Genomic DNA, 26,720 nt, shown 5'->3' with positions numbered 1-26,720 from the left:
GGCCCAAGGTTAAAGCAAACCAAAACGGCCAAAATACCATCACTACCTCGGCTGCACCTCGAGCTCGAATTGTATGTGCCACAGTTGGTACATCGAAAACGACCCCTATAATTATTAAGCTCGGCCCGAGGTCAAAACAAATCATAATGGTTAAAACGTTATCACCATCTCGATTGCATCCTGAGGTCGAATTCTCATACTTGCAAACATCTAACTTGTGGGGTTATGAACTGTGCTAATTCCATTGGGCCCGACTCAATGGAAAGCTCATAGCTCAATTCTGTGCTCGATCCCTAGGCCTGATCTTGCCCAACACCAACTCAACAACATCCTTATTCCATCAATACTGTTCGTAATTCCCTTATCTGCAATAGGCCTCAACAGTCTCAGAATTCTCGGACCCTCATTCCTCGAGTCAGCCACTATACAGGGATTGGGGTGTTCCCCCATTTTTTTTTTTTCATATAAACCAACATCACTTTCATTCGAAATATGTTCTTTTCAATTTTATAGAAATCTTATTACTTTAAATTCTTACTTACTTTTAAGTATCGAATTACTTGCAGTTGCATCTTCCCTCGCAGTCCAAATTGCTGTTGTTTCAAACTCTCATGTCAATCATCACTTTGGCGTGAAAGGAACAATATAACACGTGTGTTTTCAAAATGGAGAAAAGAGACAAGAAAGACAATTGGATTGGGGCAATGGCGTAGAGTGAAAGTTAATGTTCTTCCATTGAATTGACTTTGGTACCCTTTTGTTGGGGAAAAAAGGAGCCGGACAAGCAGGGTCAAGGTTGTCTACTCATAGTTTGGTGTTATTTAAAAAGAAAAAAGAAAAATAGTCAAACACGCAAATAAATTTTCTATTAAAATATAAATAACTTTTATTTACCAAAATACATAAATAGTTTTTTCCTAATAAATGTGACAGAGACTTTATATTTTAATAGATTATGAGTAAATAACAACTCTCTAAATTCTATATTTTGTAATAAATTTTATTAAAAAATTATAATGTGACAACGAGATTACTAAATATCGTTGTTATAGACCTTGCCATAGAACAACCCATTATGAGTTCTAATTTCTTAAAAAATATCTCATCAAAATTTTTATTCTTTTTTTATATATATGTAATATGATAATTTTTTGATAGACAAAATTTTTAGATACAATAAGGTAAATTAAAATATAAAACTATTTTTATTTTATTTTAAAATGTTACGAAATTAGTTGAAAAATAAATCACAATCAAACCATCAACCATACAACAGATATAAAATTTAACGTGAAAAACTCAAATCGAACAAAATTACAAGTAGAAAAAATAAAATATTACTATAATGATATTTGTACAATAATAATAATAATATAACTACTATTAAAATATCACTAAGATAATATTACTACAATTAATTCTAGAAAATAGACATTTATTTATAGATCTAAAATTATATATAGATATACATAAAAAAATTATATCTTGATGAGAAATTGATTTATGAAAATATTATGAGATAGATTATAAACACAGTCAAATTTAAAATTTTAATTATGATTAAATTAAAAAATTCAATTATAGATAAATTAAGATTTTGAATTAATTATCATACAAAATATAAAGTTGAGAGACTAAAAGTATTGTTTATCTAATAAATCAATCATAAATAGTTGCATTAAGCACCAAAGTCATAGCCTCTGAGGCCTATGCATATTATCCATCCATCCATCCATCCATCAGCCTGTCAAGTCATCTAAGTTTACGTGCATGGGGATTGCCGGTTGGTATGGGACATCTTGGTAGACTTCATCTCCTAGCTCCCTCTCTTCTTCCAGCCTATCCATGACTTATTTTCGGGTTCGGGCTCGGGTTTTGGTATTTTTTTTTTTTATTGTTTCGCCTTATATTGAATAAAGATTGAATTATGAAGATATTAGCCTTCAAACATATGAGAATTTTTTAATAATTAAAAAATATAGCATTTAATTGTTAATGTGTAAAATATTAAAATTTAATATCTCAACTATTAAGCATTTTTATTTTAATTTCTTATTGTGACAAAATGTTAATGTGTGTGTGAATGCAATTGTTTTTGTAAGTGACGCGTTACGAGAATGACTTGTTGGGAGTATTTGAATAGGTTGAGTGATTTGTTGTAATTCTTCAACTATTAAAAAAATATGTCATTTGATTTCTAATGTATAAAAAAGTCAAGATTCTATATCTAAATTATTAAAAAATTATTATTTTAAGCTCTTACGCGAGAAATAAATGTAATATTTTGTAATTGTTGAGAGGGCGGCACATGTATTATGCCAAAATATTATTTGAGCACTTAAGTTTGACATTTTTATTAACATTCTTGTTTTAAATTTATATGATACGCAATATAAAATATTAATACAAAATATCATCACAAATATCAAATTTAAATGTAAGATAACATTTCCCATCCAATTATAAATCTAATTATCCTTGGGAATGTTTTATATTTACCCTTAAATCTATGTATTTTAAATATTATATTATAATGGCACGTGCTCATCATCCTCTTTATTTCCACACTTACCAGACAAAATATATATATATATATATATATTAAAAGTTTTTAGTTAGATTTTGTTTGATTAAAATCGTAGACCCACAATTAATCATTTATTTTGTTTGATAATCCAAAATACTTGCATATAAATAATCTTATAAGCTTTCCAACTGTAGTGGACCACAGAGGGCCCAACAACATGGGCTTGGGACTAGAGGTCTAGAGCTAAGTTGGAGTTGAGGCCCATTATCCCAGGGTCCGTACCCCAGAATGGAGAGAAATCTGGCCCAGAAAGTTTTTTCTTTTTCTTTTCTTAAATTTGCTTCGAGGCCCAAAAAACTTTTACTACCCTCATCGTGAACAAAAGCAAACTCTTCTTGTTCTTCTAAGAAAAATCTTTTAACCACATAAATTCTTCATTTTTGGGTTGTAAACTACAACCCTAAACCATCTTTTTCACCCGTTCTAAAAAAATCATGTATGGAGGGGGGGTTGACGCATGTTTAGTGTCGAAAGGTCAAAAAAATTGATGACCTAATGACTGAGAAGCCAACGATCGAAACTCCACCCTTAAACAAAATTTCACCAAATTATAGTATATTCTCACAATTCAAAAATTACATTAACCTTCCATGACTAAAGAATTATTAACAAAATTGTTAGTCTAATCTTTAGATCTAAGGGATTTTCAACTTAAAATGAAATAGATTCAAGGGCATGGACATGATAATCTCTCATGCTATTGTACTAAGTCTACCTTTTCTCCTCCAACATGGTTAGAATTCACTCGCATCAATACATATAAGCTGCATCTGGAAGCTCATAAAACATCTGAAGATGCATACCAAGTTGAAAATAAAGGTTTTTGGATGCACTGCACACTAGCTATTATCAATGCTCAAACCAAAGGCTAGAACTCAATTGTTTTGAAAACTGATTTCCCTATGTTCTATCAGAGGAGAAGCTGCTTAAAAAGATTAAAAAAGCTTAACAGTCTAAATTAATTTTTTGGGTTAAAAAGTTATAATTTTTCCCTAATTGGAGGAGGTCCTACACAACACACAAACTGAATAAAAGAATAGCCATCATCTATTTTTTTTTTAATTTTAATAAAAGTTCAAAATATGAAAATAAATATTATCCACAAGAATTCTGATCTCAATTGATTCTAAAATGTCAATATAGACATTATTAGTAAGAATCTCAATTCTAAGGAATTAAAAAAAGTTTCATGTGCATCTATAAATAAATGTCCTTATTTAAAAAAAAAATCATTTCTGATACTTATTTTAATGCGACTTTCAAGTTTTTAATATTTGATTTAAGTATTTGAGTATTTATACGAGGACTTTTATGCGCTCTCTATTATTTTTTTTATTGTAAACTCAGATAATTTGATAATAATATTTTTAATTTAAAAATTTATTATTGTGATGGACACAACACCTTGAATATAGAAAAACCAAATTGTAGAAGGAAACTTGACCCTACAATTGGTCGAGTCAAGTCAGAATCCAAGACATCAAGGGGCTGCATCTCAAGAACTGAGGATGGGACCTGAGTTAGTACCCCCATTCGTTTGCTAGCTCTAGCAGTGTGCCCAGCGCCGACCCTCCCCTAAACAAAATTTTATATGAAGCTCCTAATATAATATTATATATATATATATATGTGGGGCTCTTAAAATTTTATATGAGAACTTCCTGTTCCTTTCATTTATTATATATATATATATAATAAATGAAAGTGGCAGTGCATTACCTTGTTATATCAAATCTATTATATTATTCATTGATTGTGACTTCTTTTCTCATAAAAGTCGTATCCTTTTTTTTTCTATTATTTTCAAATTTTCAACTTAAAATTAATTAGATATGAGATAAGTCCAAGCCACCTAGGCCCAAGACTAATCCTGGATAGAGAGCTTAGACAACCGTCTTAATTTTTTACTCTCAACACTGTCTCTCAAAACCATCCTTTGTGTGCCCCAAGATAGAGATCTAGTTTCTCATTGCTTTGCTAGTTCTAGTAGGGTTCATCGAATTGGAGATCTTAGTTTTATGTAATTCCTAGTTAGGCTTGATTATAGTTAGAGTTTTTGCATCTCATCTTCTTTAATGATATTTTATCGAAAGAAATAAAAAAATTAATTAAAAAAATAATTTTAACATATCATGCACGATTCTTTCGCTCATATGATCCATCAACGTCACTTGAAATTATGCAATGAAGGAGAAATTCATATTTTTATCTTTTATCCTGATTATTTAAATTTTTTGTTTTATTTTGATTATATCACTGAATTTAATTTTTATATTTTGATATTTTTTTATATGATAATATGAATTTTTTATTATTTTAATTATACTTAAAAATTTATATTTTAAAATTAATTTAATCTCTATATTTTTATATATGTAAAAAACACAAAGTGACATGACAAAATATATGTCATATCCTGTTTATGTTAAAATATATAAATTAAATTAATTTAAAAATACTAATTTAGAAGTGTAATTAAAATAATAAAAAAATTATCAAAATATAAGTATTAAATTAATTTTAAAATACAAGAGTTATAATCGAAATAATAAAAATATAAACATAGAAGAGTAAAAATATAGTGCAGACAATATCAAATTAGAGGTATCTATTCCAAATCTAGTTTCAATAAACAAGATATATATATATATATATATGTGTAAACATTGCATCATAGCCTGAGATCTAAGTCCAGATTATGCGGCTCTGATGGTTGATCGCTGTCCAGTTTTTCCATCCGAAAGCTCCCAGGCCAAACCACAACATCCACTGCTTCTTCTCCAACAATGAAAGGCACTGCCCTCGCCAAACCTAATCCAGTGGTGGCATCACTGAATCTCACCACCGGCGAAGCCCCATCTCTGTTTGGTTTCTGTATCCGAGAATGAGGCTGCACGCCCAGAGACCGGGCCACCGGCCCTGGCAGAGAGTGGAAGGAAGGCCCCATGGTTGAGGCTCCCATTCTCTGAGAGTGGGGAAGCCTTCTGGTTGCTCCTCTTTCTCTCTTGTGTGCATTCTGGTGGCCACCCAAGGCTTGTGAGTTGTAGAACTTTCTCATGCAGAAACTGCAGGAGAAGAACTTGTTTTTTGGGGGCTTATTATTTGAGCTGCTGGAACCACCTTCTTCTAAAGCAGAAGCACTGCTGCTAGTACCGCTGAGGCCTAGGCTCAACCAATCACCCAAATTATCATCATCTTTAACACCCTTTTCATCATCTTGGTGGCTGGCTGATGCCTCATCTTTCAGTGATTCATCAGCTTGGGAGACCATGACCACCACCCTCAGATTAGGGTTTTTATATGGCTGTGAAGGCTCTCAAGAAAAAGTTAGGGATAAACCAAGTTGTTGGGTTATCAGCTTATCTACATTTTCATTCTCTCTGGAAATCTCCAACGGTGACATGGAAGTGCAAGGGAATGTCTGGCTATTATAGAGAGAGCTTAGACGACATTGTAATTTTGTTGGGTTGCATTTATCATTGAGAGACACCCCAACTGTGCAGGTTTTGGCAGTTATTGACTGTAGCGGGGGCTAAAAACAGAAGCTAAAGTTGCCCACATTGGGATAGCTTGTCAAATCATGCTTCCTCTATAATTGTTAATTTCCCCTTATATTTATTTAGGAAATAGTTCAATGTGCTTCTTCTTTTTGCAACTGCAACTCCATGTCTGCCTCCTTATCTTACAACCTCTAGGAGGCAAACCTTTCAAATTTATTGTTTTAAATCTCATGTTGAAGTTCAATTTAAGTTCAAACCCTTTAAAAATGGACTTTTAGGGTTAATGACTTAACTTTTTTCAATCTTAAAATTGTGGTTTCATGTCAAATCTAAACTTAATACAATCATTGAAACTAAAAGTTTATTATATTCTCACAATAGCATATTTCTCGTACAATTATTAAATGTAAGATAAATTTTTGACAAATAATAATAACGACACACCAAATTGTCATATTGATAGGTGGAGTCATTTCATATATTTTCACTTTCTAAAATTCTCACATCTCTATCTATAATTATATTTCTTATAAGATCTTTTTTTTTAATGTAAAAACTCAAAGAACTTTTACTTTATAACATTATGTACGGTCCACAATCAAAGTTTTTTTTTTTTTTTAACATAGAAAACTTTATAGTTAACGCTAAATTCAGACCTATTTTACAATCTCTAAAATTCACAATCCATCTATTTTATAACATTAGTTGTGAGTTGAAATTTAGGAATCTGGCCGCTCAAAAAAACACAATCTATTGTGCACTCCCCACCTCTCTATATTTATTATAAGATCAATCATTGTAATTTATGTCCAGCCCACAAGTTTTTCATAATTATTTTTTATTTTTTTACCTTTTTCACTATAAAAACTCATCTAAAAAAATATTTATTAATTATTATTTTACATGAATAAACTATTTTAATTGATTGTCATGACTAAAAAAACACCCACCTCCATTATTAGAAGAGACTAAGAAAAGGAAGGGGCAATAAGTCTAATCAAGCTTTTGATCTTTTGTCTTGTATTCGCCAAATGTTTCAACATCTGGTTCTCTACCTGATACGAGATCTTATGTGTGCCACCCCATGAATGTTGTGCAAGCCCACTCTAACAGGGACTATGATTGTTACCACACAGTCCAAATGGGCAAATAATCAATCTCTAATCACAACTTGTTGACCTGCCACTATTTTGGATAATGTTACAACTTTGAACATTTATTAATTAGTATATATAGTATGTATTAATGTAGGTATGTCTTGATATATTTATTTATATTTCTAGAATATATGCTTTTATTCGTAAATTTCAACTTACATATAATATTATTTTGAATGTAATCTAATTTTATTTTTTGATGGGTGAATGTATCTCATTTTATTTTTGAGTTTGATTTTTCATAGTGAAAAAGAGAAAAAGAGAAAGGGCCATTAAACATATGACTACGACTACTCATTGCTACTTTTTCTTTCATTTTTTAGTTAAATTTCACCCAATACCCTTGAAATTTTGTAAAAAGGCACAAAATACTTTTGCATTTTTAAGAATGATAAGAACCTCTAAGAACCTCTCATATGGTTAGATCAAGAATTAGGTGTACAATGAGTCAATGATCATTTTACACTTTATTTTTTAAACAAAGTCCCTTTCTCTTTATGTCATAGTTGTCTATTCCGCATGAAAAAGGAGAAAATTTAAAAAAAATAAAATAAATTAGTGGTGGTTGAAACAAGGTTAACTAAGGGTGAGATGGAAGGATAGAGAAATGGGAGAGGATCGGAGGTTGCTCTTTGTTGTCATTAGAGCCATCAGTTTTGTTGTCCATGACAAATCTTTATCATCGTTGTGATCTACCATCAAGATGTCGACTACCAAAAGAAGAGAAGGGGAATGAAAGGATTATTTTGTTGGAGAAGATGAGTTTTCACACACACAAAAAAGTGTATTTTTTAAATTTTAATAGTCATTATGTGATGGCAAATGGAATATGAAGCGAGTTTAATAAAATCAAGAAAGATTCTTGTTAATTCTAAAAACAAAAGGTACTTTGTACTTTTTATCAAATTTCAAGGTATTTAGTAAAATTTATCTTATAATATATTACACATTTAATTTTAAACATGTCTAGGTCCTAATAGCTAGGGTTAAAAATAATGAATTCATATTTGAACTATTTATTATATCTGTAATCAGAATCAAACTCTAGTCTAGATAATCGAATATATATTTTGTACCAGACTTTCTTAGTTGAGATCTAAATTTGATCCATTGACAAATCTACAGAGAGAACCATGCACTAAGGACATCATTTCTAGTGATAGACTCATAGTTATTAAAATAAAATTATTCATCGAACTATTTCAACTATATATGAATCACTAGTTTAGAAATTCATGTATAGAAATATAATAAATTCATATTTTTAGAGAACCAGCGATTCTTTTTATTTTTTCTTCACAAGACTACTTACCCCCAGTTTACAAAAATTCAACCTGTTTTGACCAATATATATGGTGCCCAATTGTTTTCTTAAACCGAATTAGTATGATAACTAGTTCGTAGTTCAACTGCTCCAGGCAACCAAATTATTGGGTTTTAAATATAGATAAGACTGTTATAATTGGAGTTGCAAAGCTAAGCACGGGCACCACTTTTAGTGACAGATCACACAATTGGGATCGCAAAACTAGGACTCGTGCATAAAAGATGCCTTTTTTAGTGATTGATTAATATAATAGGGATCATAAAGTCACAAGCCTATGCATTAAGGAATAAGAGTTGAGGCTATTCTTGAGTTTAGATGAATTTGAAAATCAAATTAAACTAATGTGAATGAATCTATTAGACATCAGGTTGGTCTATGCGATCATGTCTAAACCCAAACCTCACTAACTCATAAACAAAATATATTGTTTATAGCACTAAAAAACTAGTTGAAGCTGATGCAAATCTTCAAATATTGTATAATTTTGCTTTTCGACTGAGACACTTTCTTGTCTTAATTAATAGACCCAATTATGATTAGTTTAAGTCTAAATTAGTATGAAACCTGAATAACCCATGAACACCCTTGTTTAAAACGCTTTTCAGGGATATAAGCTAATACAATTGGGGTGCCTTATTATAGATTCTTAAGATGGGAGCCCCTGCATTAAGGCCGCCCCTTATAGAGACAGGCTAGTACAATTGGTGTGCCTCGTTATTGATTCTTATTCTAATAGTACTAATGTTGTTGACAATAGACGAAGTTGTTCCATGTAAACGAAGGGCAGGGAATCTAATCCTGTTTTTCCCTCGTGCTCTGGCACCCCAGCGTCGATAGGGAGAGACAGACAAATGGGTGAGGGCAAAGGCCATTGCCACTCCAAATCTAGACAAGATATGATCCACGAGGAAGTCATGTTGTGGGCTATCCCTGTCCAGCTATGAAAGCCTACAGCTAGCAGATGAAGAAATGCATTTCAGAGCCACTTGAATTCACCATCTTTGTCTCTGTACTATGATATGAACCTCCAACACTCATATACCTCTCCCTCTCTCTCTCAAGCAGGGGCAATGGTTTGGCTTTGGCACAAGTGAAACAGTTCTGCGACCCTATATGTACAGCAAACACAACCCAGATTGGTCTACGACACGTGTCTAACAATGGGGAGAGAAGTTGGGAGATCCCGCTGGTGAGGGTCAAGTTGTGTGGCCTGGTCCTAACATGTACATGTGCTGAAAAGATAATAGCCCTTAGTGTGTGTCCTGTTTCACATCAAGAAGGGTAGACTACAAGTACCCAAACACCAAAGTACCAGGAGTGGTATCTATGATTAGTTCTTGGGCCAAACTGCAGTCTACGGGAACATCAACTAGCAAGCTAACCCTGACTCTAAGAGACACTGACTTGAGATTTACTGGCTAAATAAAGTGGATATAGAAGACTCTTGAGCCAAACCAGTCATTAGTGTTGGTTGCTCCAAACAGGATTGTTTAAACATCAACTCAAATGGTGAACCACTTAATATATTTTGTCCCACATAATTCTCTGAAGACTATGATTCTAGTTTTTGGAGCAGTTGCTAAGCCCAAGTGATTTAAGTTTGAGGACAATATGACCGATATACCATCAATTTTAAAGCAGCAGGAAGAGGGCAGGTCTTACATAAAAGCATGCAGAACCAATTGTTTTCTTCAAATAAACAACTTCATAAATATCCTAAAATTATCATCTCCTCGTAAGCACCAGATACTCCGGACTTGCAAAAGTTGATCTTATCCCCTCCACGCCCAATGGGAATTCTCCACACGAGATATTTCTAGCCTTTAGAGAATGTAGCACCAGGCTCCATGTCAAAATGGTCAAATCAAGTACCTAGAACACACAAGATGATGAACATACAAAACCGTAGTCTTACTAAAAGAAAAACAAAAACAAAAGCATAGGCTACCAAAACCAATAGATCATAACTTTTTTCTGTTTTGGCCATTACACCCATAACTTCCATGATACTTGCTTTGTACAGTTTTTTAGTAATCTGTTGCCTGAATCTCCACGTATTTTCATTACAGAACTTGCAACATAGAAACACAAAAGCATTGGTACTGAAGTAGGAACTAAGCACATTTTTATGAGAACACTAGTTTTATGCGCTTCCATAGAAAATTAATTTTCTATTCAATTTTCTCACAGCATGAGGCATATGGCAAAGAATCTACATTTTGTTAGCTTTTTTGTTGAGGAGGAATTCACGATGGAAAGAAGATAAAATTCGAAAAAAGAGGAAGAAGGCCAGATTGAATAAAAAAAGATAAAGCCCCAGTCGTTCCTAAGAAATAGGAAAAGATGAAGCTTCAGCCATTCCTAAGAAGTAGGAGAAAATTTAGGAGAAAAATTATCTCCTTATCTATTGTTGTATTTGTAATTCAAATTCCTAGATTTTAGGTAGATTTTCTGTATTTAAAGAAACATGTAACATGGTAAGATGTGAAGCTGATAATTCCATTCACCCTTTTTTGCTTAGAGTTTTATTCTCAATTCCTCTAGGCTTGTTCATGATATCAGAGCCTTCGGTTCTGTAAATTCCATATCAACGACTTCAAGATGGCTACTTCTTCCCCAACCAGTGAAGCATCAATGATCTGCCCTACAAGCTCGAGATCCATACTCCCAATTGATGCTTTTAATTCCCTAGACAACCACAACCTTCAACTCACTCAATATAAACTCAATGGGACTAATTTTCGAGAGTGGTCCCAATCAGTCTTATTGGTGATGAAAGGAAAAGGCAAGGTAGGGTATCTAAATGGAGGGATTCCAAAGCCAGCCCCTGAAGCTACAGATTATGATGCATGGGATGCTGAAAATTCCCTAGTTATGGCTTGGCTCATCAACTCCATGGAGCCAAACATAGGGAGGGACCTATCTGTTTTACAAGATAGCCAAAGAAGTATGGGAGGCTGTCCAAAGTTTGTATTCAGATATGGTGAACTAGCACAGTACTTTGAAGTTCAATCGACCATACGATATACTCACCAAGGTAATCATTCAGTAACCGATTACTTTAATGTGTTATCTGAATTATGGCAGGAGATGGACTTGTTTTATAACATTAGTTGGGAGTGCACAAAAGATGGGGTAAAGTACTATAAAATCATAGAGAAAGAAAGGGTATTCGACTTTTTACATGGCCTAAACTCTGACTTAGATGAAGTTAGAGGAAGGCTGATAGGAACCAAACCCTTTCCATCTATCAGAGAAGCCTTTGCAGAAGTTAGAAGGGAAGAGAGCCGAAAGAAGGTGATGCTTAGTACATCACCTGAAGTTAATGACAGAATGAATCAGCTTTTGCTGCTTCCAACCAAAGGGCAGCACCTACTCGTGGAGACCCTCCTAAGGAAAAACAATGGTGTGACCATTGCAACAAACCCTACCACACTAAAGAAACCTGCTAGAAGATACATGGGAAGCCATCAAACTGGAAAGGGAGAAATCAAAGGAGGCAACAGACAACTTACATAGTTGATGCTGAAGAAGGCAAAAGTACAAATTTTACATTAACCCCAGAATAATTGGAAGTATTGCAACAGGTTTTGAACCAAACAAAGGTTACAAAACCATAAGATTTTGTTAAAGTTCCTAACACAACAATCTCCATTGCTAAACAAGGTAATTTCCATAAATGTTATCTCTCTAAGAAGCTGAATATGAATGATTGGATTGTGGATACCGGGGCTTCAGGCCACATGACTGGTTCCTTGACTGGTTTTTTTGAATACAAACAGTGTGACAAAGCTATAAAAGTGACTATGGCTGATGGTACCATCTCTTATGCTAAGGGAGAAGGTTAAATTTGTCCTATATGTGCTTAATTTGAGATGCAATTTGTTGTCTATCAACAAGATTACTAAAGACCTCAATTGTAAAGTAACTTTCCTGCCAACTCATTATGTATTTCAGAACCTAATTTCGAGAAGATGATTGGCAATGTAAAGAAAGAGAAGGCCTATACTATGTGGAAGGTGTTGTTGGTACTCCTAAGTTACACAATTCATTTTTGTCCTTTGATGTCTTAGATTCCAGCATACTTTTATGGCACAAAAGATTAGGGCATCCAAGTTTTACATATTTAAAGCTCTTGTATCCTCATTTACTTGTCAATAAAATGAGCGAATCTTTCAATTGTGAGCAATGCATTATTTCCAAGCAAACTAAAGCTTCCCATCCTATTCATTCTTATCAACCAACCAAACCTTTTTATCTTGTTCATGGTAATGTATGGGGACCAACAAAAGTCCCAACTCTAACTAACACTCACTGGTTTGTCACTTTTATAGATGATCATACCAGGGTGTGTTGGGTATTCTATTGAAAGAAAAATTTGAAGTATACAAGGTATTCATAAAATTCCTTCTTAACATTTTTCAAACCTCAATCCATATCCTTAGATCGAATAATGGAATGGAGTATTTCTCAACAGAATTTGAAACCTATTTGAGTGAAAATGACATTGTTCATCAGAGTATATGCTCTTATAATCCCCAACAAAATGGAGTGGTTGAAAGGAAGAATAGGCATTTGCTTGAAACAGCTAAAACCCTAATGTTTACTAGCTCAGTTCCTACTTCTTATTGGGGAGAAGCCATTCTCACTGCTGCCTATCTCATCAATAGACTCTCAACTAGGGTTCAAAAGTTCAAAACTGCCTTGAGCACTCTCATTCCTTCCTATCCTCTCCTTACCCGAATGCTTAATCCTCTCTCTCCAAAAGTATTTGGATGTACAACCTTTGTCCACCACTATTACTCCAAATTAAATCCCAAGTCTTTGAAGTATGTATTTGTTGGTTACTCTCCCACACAAGAAGGCTATAAGTGTTATTGTCCTAACACTAAGAAATTCTTTGTGTCTTGTGATGTCTCTTTTTTTGAGAATCAATATTACTACTCTACCATACCTCTGTAGGGGGAGATGCCTAGTGCAGAACAAGGTATGGATGGTAGGGATATTAATGTGTTTCCTGAGATAGTTACATCCTTTACTCCTATTCCTAATTGTGTAACTAATCAAGGGAGAGAACAACAGTAGCAGTAGCAAATACAAGAAGAAATTCCTAAGTCTCAGCCACCTTTTCGGGTGTACTCTCGAAGAAAGGCCTTTGAATTAAAGCACAACCATTCATTAACCCCGGAAAAAGGTTCAGTACTTGAGGAGGATGAAAGAGTTGAAATAACAATACCTATTGATGAAAATAACAGAAACTGCAATGGAGATAGGTAGATACCAAAGGTTAGTGGACAAACTAATTTATTTGTTTCTTACACGACCTGATATTACATATGCAGTAAGTGTAGTGAGTCAATTTATGCATTCGCCCACTAATAAACACCTTAATGTTGTCTATCATATCCTAAGATATTTGAAAGGAACTCCTGCTAAGGGAATCTTATTCAGAAAGAATGAAGACCGAGGGATTCAATGTTTTGTAGATGTTGATTGAGCAGGCTCTTTAGAAGACAGTAAATCCACTTCTAGGTTTTGCACTAAGTTATGGGAGAACTTGGTAACATGGAGGAGCAAGAAACAAAGTGTAGTGGCTAGAAGTAGTGTTGAGGCAGAATATTGAACCATAACTCAAGGCATATGTGAGGTAATATGGCTGGGAAAATTTATGGCACTTGAAGATACCAAATTCCACTCCTATAAGGCTATATTGTGACAACAAATCTGCTATAAGTATAGTAAATAATCCAGTCCAACATGACTGGATGAAACATGTGAGAATTGATAAACACTTCATCAAGCAAGAGATTGAAGATGGTGGTATCAATTTGGTATATATTCCTATAGGTGTACAAGAAGCTAATATCCTCACTAAGCTAATGAACAAACAAGGGTTTGAACTAATTAGAGGCAAACTGGGAATGAAAGACATTTATTTACCAGCTTGAGGGGGAGTGTTGAGGAGGAATTTACGATGGAAAGAAGATAAAATCCGAAAAAAGAGGAAGCATACTAGATTGAATAAAAGAAGATATCGTTCCTAAGAAATTGGAAAAGATGAAGCTTTAGCAATTCCTAAGAAGTAGGAGAAAACTTAGGAGAAAAATTCTCTCCTTATCTATTGTTGTATTTGTAATTTAAATTCCTAGATTTTAGGTAGATTTTCTGTATTTAAAGAAGCAACATGTAACATAGTAAGATGTGAAACTAATAATTCCGTTCACCCTTTTTTGCTTAGAGTACTATTCTCAATTCCTCTAGGTTTGTTCACTTTTCTTCTGTAGTGTGATATCTTCTGCCACACACTTTTTCCTTGAAAATAGTTTGTTCTTTACCTTTTAAATCCTACCAGCTGATTCTTGGGCTTTTATTTGCATAAGTTTTTCTTATCTTATTTTTATATGGATGTCAGGGACCATAAGTCTATGTTGAGTAGTTAGGGATTCTCTTGATTACAATTCTTGTAGCCTAAGTGATCCTCTTGTCTCATAAAAAAAATAGTCTACTTAAGTAATTGATAAGCCAATTTTATATGTAATCAAGTGCTCATCCCACTCTTAAACATAGTATTACCTATGATGAGCTCATATGCCATGACAAAATCTAAAATAAGCTTACCATCATTCTTTTTCTAAATCCATTACCTTTGTATATATGTCTAAATCCATTGCCTTCTCTACCTACATGACCATTAAGTCACCTCCTACAATGATCATCTTTCCTCTAAGCATCCATTTTGAGGCCAAGGTTAAGAAAATGATAATGCAGTATCCATAAAACTTACATCCATATAAAGGCCATCTTGAATGTTACTAATCTTGCATTCTCTAGTGTAACATAGAATTCTGTCAAACATTTTAATTATTAGGAAAAAAACCACAGATTCAAGTTTGTTTCTTAGAAGAACGTAAAAATATGTAAACTGGTACAGACTATTGGTACTTACAGCCAATAACTACTCAAGTGTTGCTGGTAGAACTAACAAAAGTAAAAGTATACATTGATTCCAAGTAAAGCTATCAACTTTTTTAACAAATTGATGAGAGCTAAGAGCACAAAAAATTTTAACAGATACACACTCAAGGGCATAGATTAAGCCAACTAAGGAGAAAAAAAAAAAAACTAAAAAGCTAATAACTGACATTTTATGGTAATAAAGCAGCTTCTTGGAAAATGTGCTCATGAACTTGAGCATACTGCAACCCACAAATTATTCCGAAGAAAACAAGAATATATACTCAATCCATTTATTTTTTGAAAAAACCAAATTCTTTGTTTGCAATTGAAATTTCTCAGCCCAATGCTTGTACTTCAAATATTTTATAGATAAAAAAATAGAAAATGAATGCTTTTAGTCAATAATCTACTTATTTTCTTCTCATTTTCTAAAGCAACTAATAACTAAATCTATCTCCAAGCTCTTTCCCCACCTAGATCCTTTTTCCTCTTGTTAGAAGAAACATGTGACACAGAACAATAAATAATATATTGCTTTGAAAGATTCTCTATGCTCGATCTACAAAGTATTTATAGACAAATAAAGGATAAACATAATCAAGAGAAAACTTAAATTTCTAACTCTAACTCAAATTAATGTGATCTCAAACTCATAACTAATCTGATCCTAATCTTTAACACCTCCACAGATGCAAAGAGAAATGAGCCATCAGGGATTAGGCAAGAGAAATGAACTGCTAGCTATGATCAGAGAATACTTCCAGATTTCAATACAAACAACGAAACCACAAGAAGTAGGAGTCACAAAAACATGAACTAGTGCGATTGACAAGCAGAAAAGAGAATGTACCTTGAGACAACTCGCAACAAGTGCTCGCCTGGACGGCAATGTGGGAGGTGAGACGAGCGGCAGCCACCACGCTGTGCAGCGGCAGTAGCGATTGAATGCATCCTAGCTCGCTGGTAGTCCTGAAAAGTGAAGAAGCATTAAGAACTGAAAGTTTCGGAGATGGATCAAGATTATAGAAACGAGAGCTCAGGATATGGAATCGGAAGCGGCCGTGGAATGAACCTGGGGATGGAGGAGAGGACGAGGCGAGACCGGAGACCGTGAAGTGGTGGTGGCGGCGGTGGAACGCGGAGGGGCAGGGCGGAGCGACGCACCGATGCCGTGGCAAAGGAGATTAACGACCTCGGAACAGACCCACAGCGCCATGCCATTTTCTACCTTTCTCTGGTCCTGACTCCTGAGCTCGAACCAATCCAGCAGGGTTTAGATTGGTTTAAGCAGCAGGTTTTAGGCATTAGGCAAGTGGTCTATACGACGACGTTTTATCTGCACTTCATTATGTTGGCAAAATACATGAATTTTTATATCCACAATGCTACTTGTACACTAATTTTTTACATTTAACTTTAATATTCACAAAATTATAATTTTTTAAAAAAACTAATAACATTTCTTTATTAATTATAAAATAATTTTCAAAATTGTGAACACTTTAAAAATTATAAATATTTTTACTAGGTCAGAAAAGTGTCAAAAGTTAAGATACAAATAACTCTACCGTTTATATATCATATCAAAATATGTTTTATTATTTAGACTATTAAGTTGTGTTTTTTTTTTGTTATTTTTAAATTATTTTTAATTTTTAATTTTTTAAAATAATAAAAACACGTTTTTTTTATTATTTTAAAAATAAATAAAATAATTATAAAAAAAAACTCAAAACAACAAAAGATTGTTTTTGAGTATTTTCATCCAAAATAAACTCTAATCTCAAAATATATTTATTTAATTATATTTTATTATTGTAATGAAAAAAATATTACAAAATTTATTAATTTTAAAAAATATATATTTTTAATAATATATTAATATTAAATATTTCTAATTAATTTACTTAATAATCAAATTTATTAAATAAAATATTATTAAAAAATTATTTTCAAAATTTTAAAAAGATGAGTTTTCTAACTTTTTATTTTGAGAAAAAATTTTTTAAAATAACAAATAAAACACGTTTTGAATTTTTTAAAAATTGACTATCAAAATAAAAAATTAAAAATAAATTTAAAATTAAAAAATAAAGAAAAGATATTCATGATAGTCACTAAAGGAATTTTGAGAATTCGACGTCAAGACAAAACACGCCTAAAGGAATAGGCCTGCCTCCAGGCCTTACAACAAACAACCCAAATGCACACTAAGGCGGCCCAAGGCCCAATCTTGGGTCCCATAATCAATCCACCCACGACATCTTGAAAATCACATCCTCCAATTGTTCATATTATCTTTCTTAGCCACACTTATTGCACATACGGCCTGTATAAAGGCACAGTACTATGAGTTTTAATATAATATTTATTATTATTGTATTATTATCGTGTTACTTTTGAGCATATTAACTAATTTGAGATTATGAGATCAAATCTTAATAAGATAATTAGTTTTTATTTTTTAAATAAGATATATAAAAATTATTTTATTAATAAAATTTTATAATAAGTAGAGATTACTTAATATAGATATTTGATTGAATATTTTTGGGTAAAAATAGGGTGCTTCGAGTCTTATTCCATCTCAACGCTAACTGAAACATGTACTCGGCTACTCTCTCCACTTCCCCGTCACTGCCAACCGCCTTCGCCGCCAATCGGTCTTCCCTACCGCCGGCCTGTATAGCCACCACCTCCACCAACAAGCACCACCGCCCTCTATCGCCGGAGAAGCTCGCATTGCTGATCGACAAATCCAAAACTACCAGGGCAACTCCTCCAAATCCACGCTTTCCTTATCCGCCAGGGATTCGACGACCACCCAATCCTGGCCTTCAAGCTGCAGCGCTCTTACGCCTCTCTCGGCCGCCTCGATTACTGCGTCGAGCTCTTCGACCGAACCCAGAACCCAAATGTCTTCTTCTACACCGCCATTATCCACGGCCATGCTTTCAACGATCTCCACGACCAAGCCCTTCATTTCTACGTCCGTATGCTGACCCAAGGCGTCGAGCCTAATGCGTTCACCTTCTCAGCCGTGCTAAAATCCTGCCCTCTTAATGCAGGGAAAGCCATTCATTCTCAAGCAATCAAATTTGGATTTGATTCCGACACGTATGTCGGAACCGCTCTCGTTGATGTTTATTCCAAAGGAGGGGATGTGATGTCCGCCCGCCATCTGTTCGAGGCAATTTCCGAGAGAAGTTTGGTTTCTTTGACAGCGATGATAACTTGCTATTCGAAGCACGGGGATGTGGATGGGGCGAGATTGTTGTTTGATAGGATGATAGAGAGGGATGTGGTATGCTGGAATGTGATGATTGATGGCTATGCACAACATGGGAGGCCAAATGAGGCTTTGGCCCTCTTTAGGAAAATGTTGTTGGGGAAAGTGAAAGCTAATGAAGTAACTCTGGTGGCAGTGCTCTCTGCTTGTGGGCAGCTTGGGGCGCTGGAGTTGGGCAGGTGGGTTCACTCTTACATTGCCAACAATAGGATTCAGTTAAGCTGTCAGTTGGGTACTGCTCTGGTTGACATGTATAGCAAATGTGGTGCTTTGGAGGATGCGCATTTGGTTTTTGATATGATTAAGGACAAGGATGTTGTTGCCTGGAATTCAATGATTGTTGGGTACGCAATGCATGGATTCACCCAAGATGCTTTGCGGTTGTTCCATAACATGTGTAGAACAGGACTTCAACCTACTGATATAACATTTATAGGCATTCTAAGTGCTTGTGCTCATGCAGGCTCAGTCTCAGAGGGATGGAGATTTTTCCATTTAATGAAAGAAGAACATAGGATCCAACCGAAGATCGAGCACTATGGATGCATGGTAAATCTACTTGGCCGTGCAGGGCATTTGGATGAAGCATATGAACTTGTCAAGAACTTGGAGATTGACCCAGATCCTGTGTTGTGGGGAACATTGCTGGGTGCCTGTAGGCTTCATGGAAACATTGGACTGGGAGAGGAAATTGCAGAGTTCCTGGTTAATCAGAACCTTGCAAGTTCAGGAACTTATGTTCTTCTCTCTAATATGTATGCTGCAGCACGCAATTGGGATGGGGTGGCAAAGGTGAGAGCTTTAATGAAAGGCAGTGGAGTACAGAAGGAGCCAGGTTGCAGTTCAATTGAGGTGAACAACAAGGTTCATGAGTTCCTTGCTGGGGATATGAAGCACCCAAAAAGCAAAGAAATCTATATGATGCTTGAAGAGATAAATGAGTGGCTTAAGGCCCATGGCTATACCCCACAGACAGACATTGTGCTACATGATATTGGAGAAAGGGAGAAGAAGCGATCGCTTGAAGTTCACAGTGAGAGATTGGCTATTGCTTTCGGACTGATTAGCACTCAACCAGGTGCCACAGTCAAGATTGTGAAGAACCTTAGGGTCTGTCCAGATTGTCATGCTGTGACAAAGCTAATTTCGAAGATCACAGGGCGTAAGATTGTGGTGAGGGATCGAAGCCGGTTCCATCAGTTTGTAAATGGTTCATGTTCTTGTGGGGATTACTGGTAAACTATGTTTTGTCCATCGTGCTTCTGTTTAACTCGTGTATGCAAATTTATATAAGATGAGTTATTGCTGTCATGGTAGTTGTTCTATTATATACTTCCTTCTGACAGATATGAAAAGAATACATATGAACTGTGTCAGCAGGAGCAAATCCGAGAACCATTCCAGAACCTATGAATCTGGCCAGAAATTGAAAATGAGACACCAAACTGGCTATTAGAAAATTGTGTATTCTTAAGATCCAAACAATTGGATTTTGTCAACAGTTTCACTGAGAATATCATGAAACAAGCAGAGCCGAGCCACCAACAAAAAGGGTTCCAATTTGAGGGTTCAATTGACTTGAAAACTATCCATGAAAGTTGAAGCATGTGATTCGAAAACAACACAGCCTGTACATTATTCAACTATGAACTACATAGTTGCATCATGAACCAAACTTATCGATTATTTCGCTTACAATTTGAAAACGCCCTCTTCGTTGTGGATTTTAGATTCCCACGATCGAGGAAACATCTACTAGGTATACGCAGGAAGAGCAGCTCTCTTGTAAAGTCCAGTTCCAACAGAATAGGGAAATTTCCAACTCCCTACATTCTAAGTTCGAAGACACAGATGGTCCTCGCAGCAGAGCAGCTGCTATCTTGTTACCGTTCTTACTCCAAGAGACTTCAAATATTCCATCATTGCCATTGGTTTTCACTAATCTGCGTTTTTCTAACTACCAAATGTACACAATATTAATAATGAGATGCGGCGGCCAGATACTTGCCGTTTGGGCTAAAAGCAACAGAGGGCACGATCCCTAGAAATTATATTCAAACACAAGCCCACAAGAAGTTGCATTAATGATTGGTCACTGTGAACCATCCCGTTAGACCTTGGAATTCATAAATTAGTCGTGAGCTGAGCATCAGAGAAATGCTATACTCAGAAATAGGATTTGTAAATGAAAAAGAAAAAGGAAAGAAAATAAATGTTCCCATGTACCTATAAAAATGCATTTACATAAGTTACATAATCTTCCATTTATTTTCTTTTTTGACAAAAAGTCCCTGATCCAAGCATAGTGTAAATCTCATGGTATTCTAGATATATGATTTCAGCACTGTGTTTGGATCTAAGATTTATGTCAAAGAGAAGGAAAATAAGGTATGAAACCGCCAATACATATTCATTTCTTCAAATGTAAACTGAATGGGAAAAGATATATTTTTTATTAATAAATAATTAATTTCTTCATAGTATTAAAATCAATCAAAAAAGGGAAAAAAATAGTATAGCTTCTTTCCCAAAATCATTTTTCTGTTTCCTTTCATTTCTGCATCAAAAGCAAACTTTTGTACATTGGCATAAACATCATTATAAAACCAACAAAACCTGCACAGTCCTGAACTGAATACAATCCAGTGCAACAAAAGACCGAATATAAACAGGTATGCTTCTGGACCCAGGTATAAGGTATTGAGCCCAAAATATCAAGCTCAAACCCAAATTGATAAATCACGACCAAAAATAGAGGCATTTACCTCTCAGAAAGTAATGCTTCCATGATATAGGCATAGTTGGTTAAATTTTTTTTGAGGCCAGAACCATGCTATAGTCTTTGATATGGTTTGCATCCAGAAGAAGTGTTGTGTTTCATCAAGGTAGCTGGGAAATTCCTTAAATGGTGCCCCTAACAAAGTTTTAACCAAAAAGGAGTTAAGATTATGATAAAAAGAAAAATGAAAAGGAAACACTGGAATTGCCACACTGGCTTAGTCTTATGTCCCCAACGATCGCGAGTATGAATTAAATAATATAATAATAATGGACAAGAAACCAAGAAACTTTGAAAAGAACTCACCAGTCAACTCTGAACCTCTTTGCTTCTAGCCCTCTATGACTATGTATTTATCCTTTTCTTTAAGATATGGTTTTCTCTTGTTTACTTGGTTTATGCTTTAACAACCACTGGCTTTTCTCACCTGCAGTGGTGACTCTTTTATCTTCCCTCCCGCCAACACCTTCTTCCTCTTCAAAAGAACTATGGAAAAAGATGATCCATCACTTGCAATGAAAGTAAAAAAACTCTACAAAGATATTAATCTTCAGGTATCAGTTCTCCTTTAAATTTTTAATATCTACAATGTTTTCATTAATCAATTCTATTATTCATTATTGTTATAAGGGGTGTATTCACAGAGTATGAGAGCTGGTAATTATGAGGAGTTAGTCCAATCTATTGACATAGAACCAAGTAAAACCATACAAGCACTCCTAAATCGTTCCTGGCAAAGATATACAAGAGGCAGAAGTAGGAATTTCACTAAATGCAGTAGGCTAAGTGTAGCTTTCAGTTGACTTTTTCAATTTGTATTCTACAAAATTATTCTTTTTTCTGATCGTCTGATCTTTGCAGATGTGGAAGCCAATGTCACAGTTATGCTGTGACAATAGCAACTCTTCTAATTCAGTGTGAATTAGAAGGGGTTGCTCAGTAACAGAAAACAATTAATAGCAACCAAAATCTGCAGCAAAATTGAGCCAAAATTCGGCCTACTTTTCGTTCTGTGACAGCCATATTGAGGAGGACAAATGATGAAGCATATGAAAAACATTGTTTCCTCTCTTTGTATAATACAAATACAAATTGGACAAAAAGCCACACTTAGCCTACTGCATTTGGTGAAGTCCCTACTTTTGCCTCTTGTATATCTTTGCCAGGAATGATTTAGGAGTGCTTGTATGGTTTTACTTGGCTCGATGACAATACACTAGACTAACTTCTCATAATTACTGGCTTTCATACTTTGCGAATACACCCCTTTTAACAAGAATGAATAATACAATTGATTAATGAAAACATTGTAGATATTAAAATTTTAAATTAAAGGAGAATTGCTATCAGAAGATTAAGATCTCTGTTACTTTATTGCAAGTGATGGAACATCTATTTCCATGGTTCTTTTGAAGAGGAAAAGAGTGGTGGCATGAGGGAAGAAAAAAGAGGCACCGCCATAGGTGAAAATCCAGTAGTTGTTAAAGCAAAGACTTAAGTAACAAGAGAAAACCAATATCTTCCCTGCATAGAACAACTTTTGATCCTCAATTGAAAGTCCAATGCTTTTACAACCAACCAAGAACACTTGAAATCTTCAATATTAATTAGTTCCAATCTGATGAGGCAAAACACCAAAGTAAGAACTTTAGGTCTCCATGAAAACATAATAGAGATTGGTTGTGAAGACAAGCCAAGGAATTTATCACCTCAGGTGGAACAAAACAATCAAAGTAATCATCCTATAGAAAAGAAAAATGCAGACTAACAAAATCACCAATAGAGATCAGATAATCAGAAAAATAAATATTGCTCAGTCTAAAGGCCAGAAAACTTGCGAAAGAATGAGAAACCTCACCTAATATTGGATGCAATATTGCTTAGGTGACAAATAAATAATCAGTAGTACTTGATTTCCCAACACATCTACAAGATTTTGGTCAATTCAGCTGCAGATTTTGTATGATTTGGTAGAGAAGTTCAGAGAAATCATGGCTTTTTTCTGGCTAAGCAAATCATGGCTTTTTTGGGTGTTGCTTGAATAGACTCTCTTCTTAAATTCAAGTGGTCTATGTCCACATAAAACCGCTTGTTACACAAGCGGTTCTATGTTGGAAATCTAAAACCGCTTGTTTAACAAGCAGGGTTTATGCTATTGCTACAGTCACGCTGGCCATCTTGCCACTATGGCGGGTGACTTGAATAGTTTTGTGGTAAATTTGTAAATATATTTAATACTGTGGAAATTTAATAAATTTTTATTATAATTGAGATAATCTTGTAAAAAAATCTTTACCATTGATGCCAAAAGATGTAATATAAGACCAGTGTAAAGAAAATAATAGTAACAATGTGACTATTAGATAGTAATCCTTGATCCGTGCAACATTCAGATCTATAACAATCAACTATTAACAGCATAATCAATCTTTGCTTTGATGAATTAGCATCTGCAGCAAATCCACCACATAAATAGCGTCCTGAAGAGATGACTGAATTCCTCATTATTTCAGTTTCTAAGCTTAAACACAGAACAAGATTAAAAAGAACAATGGCCATTGTGTAGGGACTCTAGGGAGGTAACAAGATCATCAATGTGATTTTTATTACAAACAAAGCCCATAATAATTTTAAAAAATCTATTTCTCATTTCTTGTTCATCCTTAGATAGAAAGCTACTAATTTATGCATACTCAATCAACCATATGTTGTCTTTAGGATACCAACCTGAAAGAAGTTACTCATAAATTAGGTTGACTGAAGAAGATAGAAATGTAGATGACACAAAAGAAAATTAGAGAAATAAACCTACCCTAAAATAATGATTTCCCTTTGTCAGGATAGAATAGCTACCCACCTCAATCCACATTGGGTAAAGAGATTAAAGATCTAACCAAGAATAGCTACCCACCAGGAATAGGAAGATTTTTGAAGGCCATTGGCCTTGTGTGGACTCGATCATTTGTAGGATCAAAACACAAGTATACAAAGTCTCATTTTCTTTGTATCCTCATGTTTTGATTTATTTTGAGGCCCTCACTTTGGGTCATTGATTGTTTTCCTTTCATTTCTTGTCTGGGTATGCCCAGTGTTCTTGTACAGTTTATTTGTCTTTAATACATTTACCTTTCTACCAAAAAAAGAATGCATTATATCTATGGTTGCACAATGATTTTAAATTCTAACATTTCCTTGGATCAAGACGAGCATTTGAAGCCATGTTTGTACAATTCACCAAGTTAAAGTGAGATAAAATTCTAGAAGTTGTTGTAACCATTCAGATAAGTCTGAAGTTGTTCAAACAAAATGTTACAAATGCAACAATGACATATGTGTATGGCGAGGAAAGAGGGAGAGAGAGAAAAGTACAGCCTCCGGCAAAGTCTACACCAAAATGACAGACCCTGACCTCATGATCCTGACAACCAAAAATGCATTCTGAAAATAAAGGTAAAGGGGTAAAACCCTAAATTTGCATAAATTCGATTATAAAATGTTGCGACAGAGAGGCAGAAATTGACCTGATTCTCGACGCCGCCGGAAGACGGGAAAACTCAATTCAATTCAATTCGACGGAAGTGATTCATAAATCGAACAACAGTAACTGCATGGCCTCGATCAAACTCCAAACCCTAACAACAAAGAACAAACTCAGAAACTCTAATTACTGCAATCACATCTAACTTCCGGATGAATCCTGCCACGTGTATGAAGATTCAAGCACAAGATACAGCGAGTTAGAGTGAAACCTGATTGTTTGAAGGTAACGAAAGACGAGACCACTCGAGCCGTCCGAAGACGAAGTGAGAGAGCAGGTATCGTTGCAGAGTCGCGAAAGCGGTGTGAGAAACGATAGATATGAAGCGGCTGAACACAGAAGTCGGGCGTTTTATAGGGGAACTCTCTCTCCGCCAACGCCAAGCGCTATGGAAGACACGTACGCCCCTCATGCATCAGCTTATTACAGATTACAGAATATTATACAGATTACAATATATTCTGTAATCTTGTATAATATTTTGATATATTCTGTAATCTGAATATAATATAATATATAATGATAGTTAATTCATTAGTTTGACCGAATTGAAAAGCCGACTAAATGCTCCTATATTAATTTCCACATTTATAATCAAATATAATGACTTTTTAATAATATTATTTTTCTTTTATGAAGAATTTTAATAATAGGTAAATATTGAAAAAAATTTCTTAATTTATTTAACCTTTTTTACATATCAAAGAAAAAAATTAAATTAATTTAAAAATAAAAATATAGAAATATAATCGAAATAATAAAAAATTTGAATTGGTATACGAAAAAAATTAAAATATATAATTAAAATAATAAAAATTTTAAATAATAATAAAAATATAAAAGCAAAATTGCCGATTTCGCAGACTGTAAAAGAAGATATTAAATTATTTTTTAATTCTCAAAAAAAGAATATTACAGATAATAATTTTGTTGATTTATAATATCCAGGTCATCATCCTTGCTGGCACTGACACGTCATCAGTGACAATGGAACTCAACCACCCAGAAGTACTGAAGAAGGCCAGGGCGGAGCTGGACTCCTACGTGGGGCAAGATCGCTTGGTTGACGAAGCCGATCTCCCCAACTTGCATGACTTGCAAGCCATCATCTCTGAGACCCTACGACTATTCTCGCCGGGGCCGCTGCTTTTACCCCACGCGCCGTCCGCCGATTGTACGGTGCTGTGGGTCAATGCATGGGCCATTCACAGGGACCCCAGGGTCTGGGCCGAGCCCACGTGATTTAAGCCCGAGAGGTTCGAAGGGCAGGAAATGGGATCCTAAATTTGGTGCCGTTTGGTGTGGGAAGGAGGACCTGTCCAGGGGACTGGGCTGGCCCAGAGGACGTTGGGTCTGGGCCTGGGGTTGTTGATCCAGTGCTTTGACTGGGAGACGGTGGGCGGGAAGGGAAAGGGCTCCCCACTCCCAAGCTTGAGCCGCTGGAAGCCATGTGCAGAGCACGTGAGGTGATGAAGAAGGGTTCTCTATCTCTCTGACTCTCTCTCCCTCTAAACCTGAAGCTAGCCATGAATGCTCAAGCTTGATGTGCTGTCTTCCATTTTTTTATGGCATAATATACATTGAAG

At 34.8% G+C, this 26,720-nt stretch overlaps 4 protein-coding genes across 4 annotated transcripts; 2 read left to right on the top strand and 2 right to left on the bottom strand.

The window, feature by feature from the left end:
• Positions 1-5,140: 5,140 nt before the first annotated feature.
• On the bottom strand, positions 5,141-6,289 carry LOC127809701 (zinc finger protein 4-like). Its single transcript, XM_052348714.1, has one exon. It carries the CDS (start codon positions 5,856-5,858, stop codon positions 5,259-5,261), a length of 600 nt encoding a protein of 199 aa, XP_052204674.1. The 5' UTR covers positions 5,859-6,289; the 3' UTR covers positions 5,141-5,258.
• Positions 6,290-13,688: 7,399 nt separating this feature from the next.
• On the bottom strand, positions 13,689-25,553 carry LOC127809985 (protein NONRESPONDING TO OXYLIPINS 2, mitochondrial-like). The gene is made up of 6 exons (XM_052349200.1): positions 25,346-25,553; positions 25,118-25,228; positions 21,583-23,214; positions 16,601-16,864; positions 16,379-16,497; positions 13,689-13,807 (listed from the first exon to the last, which is right to left on the bottom strand). The coding sequence occupies exons 4-6, from the start codon at positions 16,747-16,749 to the stop codon at positions 13,689-13,691; spliced, it is 387 nt and encodes a 128-aa protein (XP_052205160.1). The 5' UTR covers positions 16,750-16,864; positions 21,583-23,214; positions 25,118-25,228; positions 25,346-25,553.
• LOC127809700 (pentatricopeptide repeat-containing protein ELI1, chloroplastic-like) lies at positions 18,094-20,767 on the top strand. Its single transcript, XM_052348713.1, is given in 2 exon segments — positions 18,094-18,297; positions 18,299-20,767. Coding segments are annotated over 2 exon segments (1,923 nt in total). The 5' UTR covers positions 18,094-18,132; the 3' UTR covers positions 20,057-20,767.
• Positions 22,085-26,376, top strand: LOC127809984 (isoflavone 2'-hydroxylase-like). Its single transcript, XM_052349198.1, has 2 exons — positions 22,085-22,150; positions 26,083-26,376. Exons 1-2 carry the CDS (start codon positions 22,085-22,087, stop codon positions 26,374-26,376), a joined length of 360 nt encoding a protein of 119 aa, XP_052205158.1.
• Positions 26,377-26,720: the final 344 nt, after the last annotated feature.

The sequence above is a fragment of the Diospyros lotus genome, chromosome 9 (assembly GCF_014633365.1).
Source record: "Diospyros lotus cultivar Yz01 chromosome 9, ASM1463336v1, whole genome shotgun sequence".
Classification (NCBI taxonomy): domain Eukaryota; kingdom Viridiplantae; phylum Streptophyta; class Magnoliopsida; order Ericales; family Ebenaceae; genus Diospyros; species Diospyros lotus.
The sequence above is the reverse complement of the archived record's forward strand: the minus strand, read 5'-3'. Positions and strand labels throughout refer to the sequence as shown.